Source organism: Hippocampus comes, unplaced genomic scaffold (assembly GCF_001891065.2).
Source record: "Hippocampus comes isolate QL1 unplaced genomic scaffold, H_comes_QL1_v1.1 scaffold172, whole genome shotgun sequence".
Taxonomy (NCBI): domain Eukaryota; kingdom Metazoa; phylum Chordata; class Actinopteri; order Syngnathiformes; family Syngnathidae; genus Hippocampus; species Hippocampus comes.
In genome coordinates, this window is record NW_017805072.1 from 620,998 (window position 1) to 634,205 (window position 13,208).

Here is a 13,208-nt window from a genome sequence, read left to right on the forward strand (position 1 = left end):
ACAAATATTCCTCATTCTTTCCTAATAATGACACATTGAACATAGCAGATTCACATCGTTCACATTTTGTTCAAACTATTGACCTCATCCAATTCACCTGAGGAGCGACTTTCAACCTGCCAAAAATTCCCATTGACCAAAAATTAAACATTTTCACCATTACCGCCCCCCCCCAATTTTTTTTTTTAAAAAAAAGATTCATTCCAAATGACACATTCAACATTCATACCATCCCATTTTGAAATTCAAACATACAGCTTATTCAGTTTCATAATACAGACCAATTTTCAACATACCAAAATGTGAAGTTTTCACCATTACCGCCCCCCCCCAATTTTTTTTTTTAAAAAAAAGATTCATTCCAAATGACACATTCAACATTCATACCATCCCTTTTTGAAATTCAAACATACAGCTTATTCAGTTGGTCTCCAGACCAATTTTCAACATACCAAAATGTGAAGTTTTCACCATTCAAAATCCCATGAAATATTCCCCATCCATTCGCGGTGAGGTGTTCAACATAGATTCACAACATTGCCTTTAAAATTCAAAACATTCAACTCATTCAATTCACATATTTATTCCCAATGATACATTCAACAGTCACATTGTTCCTTTTTGAAATTCAAATATTCAGCTCATTCAATTCACCTTGGAAAGGATTTTCAACGTATCAACAATTCTCCATCCATCCATCCATCCATTTTCTGATCCGCTTATCCTCACCAGGGTTGCGAGGCGTGCTGGAGCCTATCCCAGCTGTCCTCAGGCAGTAGGCGAGGGACACCCTAAACTGGTTGCCAGTCACTCACAGGGCACACATAGATGAACAACCATCCGCGCTCACACTCACACCTAAGGACAATTGAAGAGTGTTCCATTAACGTGCCATGCATGTTTTTGGAATGTAGGAGGGTACCGGAGTACCCTCAGGAAATCCATGCAGCCACAGGGAGGATCTACAGGTATGTTACTACCCTCACCTATGGTCACAAGCTGTGGTGTGACAGAAATAATAAGATCCTGGATAAAAGCGGCTGAAAGAGTTTCCGCCACAGGGTTTCCAGGCTCTCCTTTAGTGATAAGGTGAGAAGCTTGGTCATTCGGGAGGTGCTCCGAGTCAAGTCATTGCTCCTATGCATTGAGAGGAGCCAGATAAGGTGGTTTGGGCATCTTGTTAGGATGCCATCTGGACATCTGGACACCTCACTGGTGAGGTGTGCCAATGTAACGGGGCCCAGAGGATGACCCAGGACAAATTGGAGAGACTATGCCTCCCGGCTGGTTTGGGAGCACCACAGAGTCCCCCAGGAGGAGAGGCCCAGAGGATGACCCAGGACAAATTGGAGCACTGGTTTGGGAGCACCACAGAGTCCCCCAGGAGGAGCTTGTCGAAGTGGCTTTGTGAGAGGAAAGTCTGGGCTTCCCTGCTTGAGCTGCTGCCCCTGCTACCCGACCTTGGAGAACGGGCAGAGAATGATGATGATGTTGGGTCCATTGTCACTTTTATCTCCTTCCTTTGTATTCATTAGTGTTTCCCAAACTTGACTACTGACCGAACTAAATTTCCCGCAGCACTGATTGGACAAGCAATGTAATGTGATCATCTGCAGCCAGTGATGGCCAAGCGACCGTGTCATAACTAATTGACATCTTGAGTCAGGTGTGTCTTAACCTCCATGGCAGAGGTTCGATCGAACCCAGGTTAAGAACCACTGCTACACAAATTAATGATGATATACTTTGTATTTTGGGGGCTAAATAAAGTGAAATTTCATGTTTTCCCGCTTCACACCTGATGATCTCTCATGGCACACTAATGAGGAGCAGCACAGTCATTGTGGGAATCACTGCACAGTATTAGGCAAGGTAAAATGCCAATTTTAGTCATTTGATTTTAAAATTGTCATAATATGTTTATAATTATGCCACAGTCTCATCATAAATAAACATATAACAGCTGCCAAAGAGGCAAGAATTTAGTGTGAACTACTCCAGTTTCTCTTAAACCGAAGTGGAATGCAACTGTCTGTGTACTGCTCTTTTCATCCACCCATTCATCCATATTGTATACTGTACCGCCTGTCATCATTGGGTTTAATCCAACTATCTATTTATGGATAAGAATTGGGTTGGGGTCCACTCTGGACTGCTCGCCAGTCATCACAGTTCTATTGATCCAACCCTTCATTTTCTCCAACGCGTGTCCTCATGTGAGCTGGGCCCTATCTCAGCTGACATTTGGTGAGCGACGGGTTACACCCTGGTCTGGTCACCCACACAATTTTTCTTCATCTTCACATAACCTAACATGCATGGAATGAGGGGGGCAAATACAGGGAAAACATGCAAACAGCACACAGAGATTCGAACCCCAGAACTCGGGGGTAGATCTGCTAATATAGGCCAGGGAATCGCAAGATTTAGCTGGCATTTTTGTAAACCATTGAGTGCATTGTTTTAGCTTTGTGACTCACAGGCAGGAATTTGACAGCTGGTCCTTGTTATATATAGGCCAAGGCTGCTACTCAAATTGTGTAATTGTCGGGATCTGTTCGAGGGATGCGGGGCGGGGAGTCTAAAGGAATGGTTGGTTTTCTCGCACCATCTTCGTTGCCTGTTTTTCTTTCATTTTGACTTGCTGTATGACTAATGTTGCCTTTTTCCTCACTTCACACAGTCAGATTGACACTCTGGTCCCCTCCATAATTCACATCTTTCACCATGCCTTCATGTGCACAGTTGCCACATGCTCTCCTCCACATACCCCACAAATGTGTCTTCTTCTGCAATAAGCTGCTATGTGACCATACTATTGAGAACGACAACACATCAGCGGTGGGGATTACACAATTACTGCACAGTACAGCTGTTTTTAATTTTTGTCTTTTGGGGAGCTGTTGCCCTCACGAACCACCAGGGAGAGACAGAGTGACCTGACGGGCTTCTCTTATCAATATGATCGACGGCAGGATGCACACCGTTTCGTCACTTGTCAACAAAATAAAGGCACGAGTGGAGCTTCACGTCCAAAATATAGTATCTATCTATCTATCTATCTATCTATCTATCTATCTATCTATCTATCTATCTATCTATCTATCTATCTATCTATCTATCTATCTATCTATCTATCTATCTATCTATCTATCTATCTATCTATCTATCTATCTATCTATCTATCCATCTATCCATCTATCTATGTAACATCCATCCATTCATATCTAACTGGAGTCTATCCCAGCTGTCTTCGGGCGGGGTACACCCTGAACTGGTTGCTGGCCGATTGCAAGGCACACGTAGACAAACAACCATTCACCCTCACAATCACACTTTGGAGTGCCCAATCAACTTGCTATGCATGTTTTTGGAATGGGGTAGGAAAACGGAGTACCCGGAGAAAACCCAGGCAGGCACGGTGAAAACATACTAACAAGGCCAGAGCCGGAATCGAAACCCACACCTCTGCATTGTAAGCCCGACCTGCTCACCAGTCGCCGACCGTGTCGCCTTTTGTGTGACATACAGGAGTTAAATTTTTTTTAACTCGAGCTAAATTGGGTAAACACTGTCATCTGCTGTTGTTCTGTTGTAACTACATGTACGTTGGTAGAAACGGATTGTTGGAGGTCCCGATAGCAACGGCTGTATCGAAGAGGAAAGTAACATTCAGAGTCGGAATGTCTGACTCTGAATGTGGACAAAATACTGGATTGTAAACTCAGTGACTAATTAAATTAAAGTGGAGCAAGCCTCAATCAATTATTATTTTAGTATTGCTGAGTAAATTCGCTGCCTTCTGAATAAGTTCAATGAATGTTTTATATGTTTTTTTTCTCCTCTAATTTTTAAAGTTCGTCGAAATAGCTAAAGTGTACACGGTGCCAACGTTTAATAGAGAAAGAATGCCATTTGTGTGCGCGTGTGTGTGTGTGTGTGTGTGTGTGTGTGTGTGTGTGTGTGTGTGTGTGTGTGTGTGTGTGTGTCTTAAAGCTATTTTAAAATATTATCTCTGGGGTACATTAAGCAATTTTATCAGTCCACTGCTGTTTTTGTATGTGTGTACTGTATTATCTACAGTACAGTGTACTTTAATAATATTGTGATGCTCATTTTAGCTCTAAGCATTGCATTTTGACAAATTCATTTTACAAAATATATGTAGCGACGCCACTCGAGTGAAGCTTGCCTCAACGATCAATGGTCCGCTGCTCTCTGCTGTGTGCGCGCAAGCGCGAGCGCGCACACACGTTCAACCATTCAGCGCTGAAAATCAATCATCTGTGAACAAAAGTGAATTTCAGCTTTTTCTGTAAGGCATGTGCAGTCTTTCCGGACATCATATACTTTTACTGTATTAAATATATTCTAAAAAGATTCGATGTGCATTAATTGTCAACCCGACCAACATTTATATGAATATAGTATTCAGTTAAAAATATGATATGACCGCACGATAGATGACCGCACGCGTAGCCAATTTGAAGTATTTTATTTTGAAGGTCAATGGGAAGCGCTTGGTGTGCAACGTTTAGCCCCCTGTCTCTGCAGCTTCCCCATCCTCCCAGAATACATGTACGTTGGTTGGCTCCCCACAATGGACGGCAGGCAACATTAAACAACCGTCTCAACACTGTCGAGCCCGTGTATGGATTTAATGATGATGAAAAAGAAGAAATTCAAATTTAAAGTGGATTTTGAGCTGGACGAGCTCTCGTCTGTTCCATTTGTCAATGGAGTCATCTTCTGTAAAGTCAGACTCCTGGACGGCGGATTCTCCGAGGAGTCTTCGAGGTGAGGTATTTGGCGTAATTCTGCTTTAGAGCGCTAAATATACGATTATTTACACCACATCGACTTGTCCCAATTAGCTCAAAGGCTAACAATACCAACTCGTCTGGCAGTCTAAACGAAGCGGTTTCCTTTCGAAATGCACCTTAAACCGCGAGGCTTAAGTCAGTAACCATCACGAAGATGTTGGTAAAGGTTATGTAAGTGCGATGTAAAATGTTGACAGGTCAACCCTCTCCTGGCTGCCAAACTGCAGCAAAACTAACCAGAGCAAATTTAATATGACAATAATTAATTTTTTTAGTTTTTTATTGTTGCACACAGGAAATATTCGTTCATTTTGTACACCACATACCAAAAGTAACATAATAACCTCATGGTTTAATTCAGAGGTGGGCAATTAATTTTGCAAGGGGGTCACATGAAAAACTGGAACACTTACCACGGGTGAAACCAACATGCGAACCTCAACTTTGTCGATATTATATTTTATGTATTTCGTAAAATCATAATCTTGTTTAAATAAATTACTACTGTGTAGAAATGGCATGTATTATGAAAATTAGGAAATATATATTTTAAAGAAAATTATCAGGGGACATTAAAATGATCTTTACACTTTAACAATTATTTCATTAATTTTGTGCACCAACTACCAACTCAAATTACCCGTTCCAACTTAGGACTCCCAAATATATAGATAAGTGGGAAGCATAATATTATTACTCAACTGGTTGCCAGCCAAACGCAGGGCACATATAGACGAACAACCATCCGCGCTCCCAATCCCCCCTTGGGACAAATTAGAACGTCCATTCAACCTGCCATGCATGTTTTTGGAAATCCACACAGGAAGGTCAGAGTCAGAATCGAACCCCGCACCTGTGTACTGAAAGGTGGATGTGCTAACCGGTCGACCACCGTGCCGCCAGCCTGTACGTACAGTAAATGGAAATTTCTGTACAGTATTATCAGATCGAATCTTGGCCCTCTTCCCTCCACTGTGCAGGAAATAAGAATGGTATTAGCATCAATCAATCAAACAATCAAACAAACCATTTGTACAGCTCTTTTTATACAAAAAAATGCAATTCAGAATGCTTCACAATTACATTATACATCCAAATAATCTAAATACTGTGGGCAAAACGTTGCTAAGTCGGCAGCACTTCAGGCACAAGTCATAGCTTTTTCTCATGACCTGGCTTGTACTAGCGTCCACCCGTGTGCACATAAAATAATAAAAATTTAAAAAAAGCTCAACTTAAAAAAATCCCACCAAATATTTTATGTTTTACAATGACATCATGGTCACTGGGGGGGCCGATCAGACACTGGGGGCAGGGCGGATGTGGCCGGGCCATACTTTGCCAAGAGTCTGTTTTAATTGTTAATACTGTACCATTATTATTTGTTGAATGCTAATAATCATTAAATAAAACGATTCAACAACAAAACGAACCTTTTTTTATGGTGTGTCTCATACCATTGCCATTTACAGATACTGTATATCAGGTTGTCATGGCACCAATAGAAGAGAGTGGAACTTATTAGGCATCAAATCAGATTGCACTGCCATAATTTCTTGCACAGTATCTGGACAGCATGATGCAGAGGAATCTAACCCTTGTCAGACAACAGGGGCATTGCCAGTGATCAAGAACAAATGTGGGTTCAATATCTTCCAAGTGTAGTATGTGTTTTGTAGAGTATTTGTACAAGATTTAAAGGGAGGCCTGGGAGCTGTTGTAGTTGGCCACTCTTACTCTCCTCTCTGGCACACCGTTACCCGTAATGAGAGAAAGACATTGATATCAAGAGCCAGGCTGACAGCATCTCGTGGGTATTGCTTTTGCTAAATTTGTATACTGGCAGAAATGACTCAGACGATTTGGGGATTTTGATGACTCATTTGATGTCAGCCTGCTGTACAACAATATTGCAATCAGTTGAGGGGGTTCTTTGCTCTTCTGACAACTTAAGGGTTTGGTGCTGAGAAGGCTAAAGAGTTCAACCTTGGTTTCATTGACTATAGTACATTTGGGACCTCTGGTACACAGACATGACACCGTGTTTGACGAACGGCCTCACGCTGCGAGCCACAGCTAACAGAACTTCAGTGAAGTGATAATCGGGTGGATGAAACAATAAAATATGTCTTTTGCTAAAAATGACACCTCCAACAACTAAACAGTGGATCAGCTCAAATGCAAACAACCATCTAACATTAGCATAATACCGATATTTTTAATTCCAAGCGAGCACGTGTTCTCATCTCCAGCAATAGAGACTAGACTGTGTCCACAATGCTGAGGCACATTGCCCAAAAAGCCAGATATGATCATTTTCCTCAACAGCTGTTTTCGAGTTTGTGCTTCCAATCTGAACTTGGTTGCCATCCTGTTGTGTTTTGTTTGAAAGACATATTTTTCTTCCAGAGATGGCAAGCCCATCAGTGTGAGCAACGTGTGGACTAATTTACAATCTTGTACAAATTTATTTTCATGAGCTTTTCAAAAATAAAACTCTCTATGAACGTGTAACCTATAATCCTGTGAAAAGTAAATTAGTATCATGTAAATTCAAGTCATAGGTTTGATATTAAGAGTGGTTAAAAATAACACCCTGAGTAATTCATCGTAACGTTCATTAAAAGTGTTAGCTTCTGCATTTAACCCAGCGGTGTCCAAGCTTTTTCTTTCAAGGGCCACATAAAGAGGAAAGGGCCACTCACTTAACACACTGAACTAGTTCATCACATATCCTCACTAGGGCCCCAGGCATGCTGGAATCTATCCCCGCTGTCTTTGGGCGAGAGGCAGAGTACTGGTCGCCAGCCAATCGCAGACCAATACATCACTGTAGGTAGAGATATGCAAAGCTGTAATGTTTACTTTTATATATGCTGTGTAGTTTAAAACAGCTAGATAATGAAGCAAGCATCATTGTCTTTTCAGGATTTTGTGGTGGCCAGTGGCACGACCAAATGATGCGGGATTGGTTCAAAACAAGGATGTGAGAGATGCGAACAAACTTCATCATCATCCAACCTCAGTAATTATTTGTATGAAAAACCTGGTTCGGCCATAAATTTGAAACTGACAACTAAAAAGCAAAAAGTACATTGGTATCTGAGCCTTATTTGGCGACATATTTTACTGGGCAACGCAAACTCCTTATACATATGCTATGTTACTGACTTCTTCAGCACTTTGCAGTCTGATGAGCTGGATCATCAAACCAGGTTTCTTTACACATTTGTTGGATGGATTTAAAGGAAGCTCAGATGGTCGGTTTATGAACTTTTAGTTTCTTCTGGTGTGGCTTGTTTCTGAGAAACTGCTTTTTAGCTCTGCTCTAAAACAGTGTTGACACATCTGATCTTTGGAATATGTACACATGCACTTCCAATCCGATTTGTCAAATTAGCATTTTCTTTTAATCAACAAAGCTGCAAATGGAAAAAGAAAAAGAGAAGCAAACTATTCAATATATTTGTATACAAAGATGTCTTGGCCAACCTCAAAACCAAGCTTACGCACACTGAACATTGGATTCCAGCGTGCCAAGAAGTGTTGTGAGCTGCAGCATGTACATGTTAACAAGCCTGAATTCCCCAAGCACACAGTGTCCAGCTGGCTGGGAGTTCTCTCTGTGACTCTGTCACATTTATCATCCTTGGAATAAACACTCGTACATCTGCTGCTTTTTATTTCATGTAAAAGCAGCCTTCCAATTTCCAACGTGAGCCTTTATGTTTGCTTTTAATAAGTTTTACATGTAAACCTATGTCTCATTTCTCCCATTCACTGTGAATGGCCAACACTATGCAGTTAGTCGAAAATGAATGGATCCGAATACTGTAAACTGACAGAAGGGATTCAGTGTGGTGCGTGGGCAAAGTTGCATGTGAGAGAAGCCATGCCGGGTATCAGCTTGCTGCCCACACATGCAGACCGTTTTCTTTCACCACAGGTTTTCTTTCTCATCTATTGACAGAGAGTTGGCTACACATTGTTCCCTGTTTAACCCCCGGTCGTTGGTTGAAAAAGCATTTCTTGCAGTCCTCTTCAATCGACTCTATGATTAATCAAGGCATGAATATCAAATGGTAAATAATTAGCTTATCTCAGAATAAGTATTGTCTTTATTGACCAGGTATGTAAAAAAAACACACAATGAATTTGTCTCCTGTAGTTTGAGCCACACTAGAGTTTCAGCAACAAGCAGTTCAAAGAAAAAGAACATTTAGGAGTCAGCACTTACACCCAGTTCAGCCTTTTAGGAATGTAAATACAGCATTAGTGTCGTAGTACTGAACAACGAGAACCGTTCAAATGATGCGTAGAGACATCAAGCAAAATATAGTGACCAGTAAATATGATTACAAGGATGATTATGCAAATGATGCAGAGTGAATCTCTTTTTGTGATAAGTACAAAAGCTGCATGTTAGCATAATCTGGTCATTTTAGACTGTGACTTCAGACGTGTGGTGACATAATAGTGAGATTCAAATTATATCAAGTTCCACCTTAGCAGTTCAGATGTCATGAATTCAGGGAAGCAGACGCTCATGTCAATGCAACAGTAGAAAATGTTTGTCTTTTAACGCAGTGGATACTTTTGGTAATTGGTGTTTTCATTGATACAGACATCCATCCATTTTCCTGTCTTTCGTCCTGTTCAGGTCTTCATGGAAGCTGGACTCTGTATTAGTTTAGTTGGGGCAGGAATTGGGGAACACCCTGGACTGATCATTCGACAAACATTCATACTCATATTCACATCTATGGTAGAAAGGGTTCTGTCAGTCGTCATCTGTACCTTTGGGTAAAAAACAAAAAAGGACGTTTCGCTTCTCTCACAGAAGCTTCGTCAGCGGTAGACAACCCTGAAGTCTCCGTGAAGACTCCGGGAAGTTGCTCTGCGCTAAAAAGCTGAGCGTGGCCTGTTTGAGGACTGGGTGGGGATGGTTAGTCACGCCCCTATGGTGAAGAGGCCCATTGGTTTCTAAATTCCCTATCGTTGGGTCTTGATTAGGCCTATTGTTTGGGCTAGGGCTGAATAGCTACTTTCAGTTAGCCTGATCAGCATGTCTATGTCCCTTGCTGGTCAACAAGTTATTGTAAATAGGAGACAGGTTAAATCTGATACCTCCTTCACCAGGAGACAGGTTAAATCTGATACCTCCTTCACCTGTCTCCTATTTACAATAACTTGTTGACCAGCAAGGGACATAGACATGCTGATCAGGCTAACTGAAAGTATTTATTCAGCCCTAGCCCAAACAATAGGCCTAATCAAGACCCAACGATAGGGAATTTAGAAACCAATGGGCCTCTTCACCATAGGGGCGTGACTAACCATCCCCACCCAGTCCTCAAACAGGCCACGCTCAGCTTTTTAGCGCAGAGCAACTTCCCGGAGTCTTCACGGAGACTTCAGAGTTGTCTACCGCTGACGAAGCTTCTGTGAGAGAAGCGAAACGTCCTTTTTTGTTTTTTGTTTTTTACCCACAGGTACAGATGACGACTGACAGAACCCTTTCTACGAAAAAATGTTCCTGTACGACTGAGAGCCTCCACAAGGAATTCACATCTATGGGAAATTTCAACTCCTGAGTGAACCTGAAATGCACATTTTTGGAATGTAGGAGAACTCCTGGGTCCTGGGAAGGTACTCACAAGGCAAACATGCAATCTTAAACACTAAACGACCCAAGTAGAGAGTCAATCTTGCAAGATTTTTCTACAGTGTTTCATATTAGCATTTCCCCCTCAAGGTTAGCGATGAGATCCTGCCCCAATTGGAGGAGTTCAACCATGTTGTTGATGAGTGAAGAAAGAATGGAGCGGGAGTTTGTCAGTTGGATAGGTGTCGTGCCTGAAGTGATGCAGTCCTCATCAATTTACTGGTCGATCCACCCTTCACCGGCCGAAATTAGTTTCCCCCCTAAGAAATGGGATGAGAAGATCTGTCATCCGGGAGGGACTTGGAGTCGAGCCACTGCATTTTCCACATCAAGAGGACCCAGATGAAGTGGCTTGGCCACCTGGTTAGGGTGCCTCCTGGATGCTTTCAATGAGGTGTTGCGGGCATCACACCTGGGAAGAAATGGAAAAAATGACCAGAAATAGGGAAGTCTTGGCTTTCCCGGATAAGCGCAAAAATGGATGGATGGATCTTAAACATTGCAAGAAAGAGCAATTTCCGTACTTTCTCATTTAACTATGCTATTGAATATTAATTACAAACATACATCATTTAGCATGCCTGCTTCACAGTTCTGCGGTTCAGGGTTCTACTCTCGGCTCTGGCCTTCCTGTGTTTTTATGTTCTCCCTATGTATGGTATATAAAATCGAAGAATAGTATAGGGAATAGTCATAGAAAGGAATAATACGCAATTAACTTCTACTCCGAATTTGACTCAATAATTTACATCTTTGTGGTTTTCTCTTAAAGGGAGGCAGTCCAGGCCAATAGTGTGCGATGGAGGAAGAGGTTCTCTTTCCCCTGTAAAATGAGTGCCAACGTTGGGACTGGTGTACTGGACCCCTGTGTGTGTCGTGTATCAGTCCGAAAGGTATATTATGAATGGAGGCATAGCTGCTCTCTCATTTTTAAATGGTGTTTGTGATCACTTTTCATTTATGGAACACCACATATGGACTCGTACAGTAGACATTGGCAAATCACTTCAACATCGCTGTTTTTGTCATTGTTCAATACAGACCTTGATCAAGAATTGTTTTTGTCAAATGCCCATCCCTAGTTATTGCACAATTTACTTCATTGTTATGTAGCTGACTGATGAATTGGACCGCTAACAGCAATGGAGACTTCAGATGGAGTTTTTGTTGTTGTTTTAACTAATACACATTGCAATGTAGGCATGAGTCATTGTGATCTTTTTATTACTTTTCATTGCGTCATTGGTTCATTGCATCACGCCCATGCTTATCAGCAGAGTAGCATGAAGCCGAGTCTGTGGAAAACAAGTCAGCTCGATTGTTTGGGAAAATGTGGCTCTTGAGTGGAACTAATGTTTAACTCATTCCAAAACATGAGTTGAGCCACATTTTCTCTCTCTAAGTGTACTTGTACTTTGCAAGACCTGTGATGATGAAAATTTATAGCTCTATATAAAATATACTTTCTGAGACAGCAGCTGTATCTATGTGGACACAACATGAACATATTTGAAATATATGTTTCTGTTTGTGTAGGAGCTGAAGGGCGGGAAAGCATATGCAAAGGTAAAACCAATACTTCTTTCGCTTTATGTATATTATTCCCTATTTTTGTGAGAGAATGTATCAGCATGGCACTTATTGAACCTTTGGACCCACCTGTCTGCTTTGGGTGATCGGCATGCAAAAATGGTTCTCGTTTGTTTGTTTGTTTGTTTGTTTGTTTGTTTGTTTGTTTGTTTGTTTGTTTGTTTGTTTGTTTGTTTGTTTGTTTGTTTGTTTGTTTGTTTGTTTGTTTGTTTGTTTGTTTGTTTGTTTGTTTGTTTGTTTGTTTGTTTGTTTGTTTGTTTGTTTGTTTGTTTGTTTGTTTGTTTGTTTGTTTGTTTGTTTGTTTGTTTGTTTATTGAACATATATAAAACATACAATAACAGATGACAAAATGCAAACAAAAATTATGAAAGGAAAATAAAAGTAAGTAATACAAACATCATCACAGTTATATGTTCAAAGGAGTAGGGAGAAGTATACAACTTATCTAGTCCTACCCCTTGTTGTGCAATAATGTGTATTGATCATTTCCAATACCAAAGAAAATGAAGAAATCTACATATCATCAAATACTTTTACCCTTTTGTGTACTATACTTATCTATTGATACACCTTTCGGTTTGTATATATATAATTGTTCTCTCTACTTTTTATATCAAATGACTCATATTCATTATGTATACTGCATTTCTTGAATACATTCAATAAGTTGTTCATAATCCAGAACAAGAACAAACCATTGTATTACTATATTTTATAAGTACCAGTATATAAAATTTATCTTCTTAACTTTGTTATGTTATGTCTTAAGAAAAAAAAAGCAGTCACAAAGCAAGATGCTAATAGGTGTGTTGATTAGTTCCAAACACAGTCCTATTTCCATTTAAAAGAGGGTGTGCACAATTGTGCATTCACTTCATTTTAGTTCAGTGGTTTCTTATTTATATTGCCCCCCCCCCAAAATATATGTGGTGAATTTTACATGTACATTTGCAGACTGAATGTCTAATAATTGAGCTTTGTCAAAAACAAAAACAACCACACACTGTAATTTGGGATTTGTCAGCATCCATCCATCCATCCATCTTCTACCGCTTATCCGGGGCCGGGTCGTGGGGGCAGCAGCTTTAGCGGGGAAGCCCAGACTTCCCTCTCCGTCGCTACTTCTTCC

At 40.8% G+C, this 13,208-nt stretch overlaps 1 protein-coding gene across 3 annotated transcripts in view; it reads left to right on the forward strand.

Annotated features, from left to right (window-relative positions):
* Positions 1 to 4,537: 4,537 nt before the first annotated feature.
* The window catches only part of LOC109512757 (protein FAM102B), a 26,843-nt gene continuing 18,172 nt past the window's right edge, over positions 4,538 to 13,208 (forward strand). For 2 of the 3 annotated variants that reach the window (XM_019864742.1, XM_019864743.1), the window contains exons 1-3: positions 4,538 to 4,797; positions 11,261 to 11,381; positions 12,025 to 12,054. In XM_019864742.1, coding sequence (XP_019720301.1) covers positions 4,652 to 4,797; positions 11,261 to 11,381; positions 12,025 to 12,054 — 297 coding nt within the window. In that variant the 5' untranslated portion in view covers positions 4,538 to 4,651. Of the gene's footprint in view, positions 4,803 to 11,260; positions 11,382 to 12,024; positions 12,055 to 13,208 lie in introns of all 3 variants that reach the window. The other variant, XM_019864744.1, reaches the window with a different exon arrangement.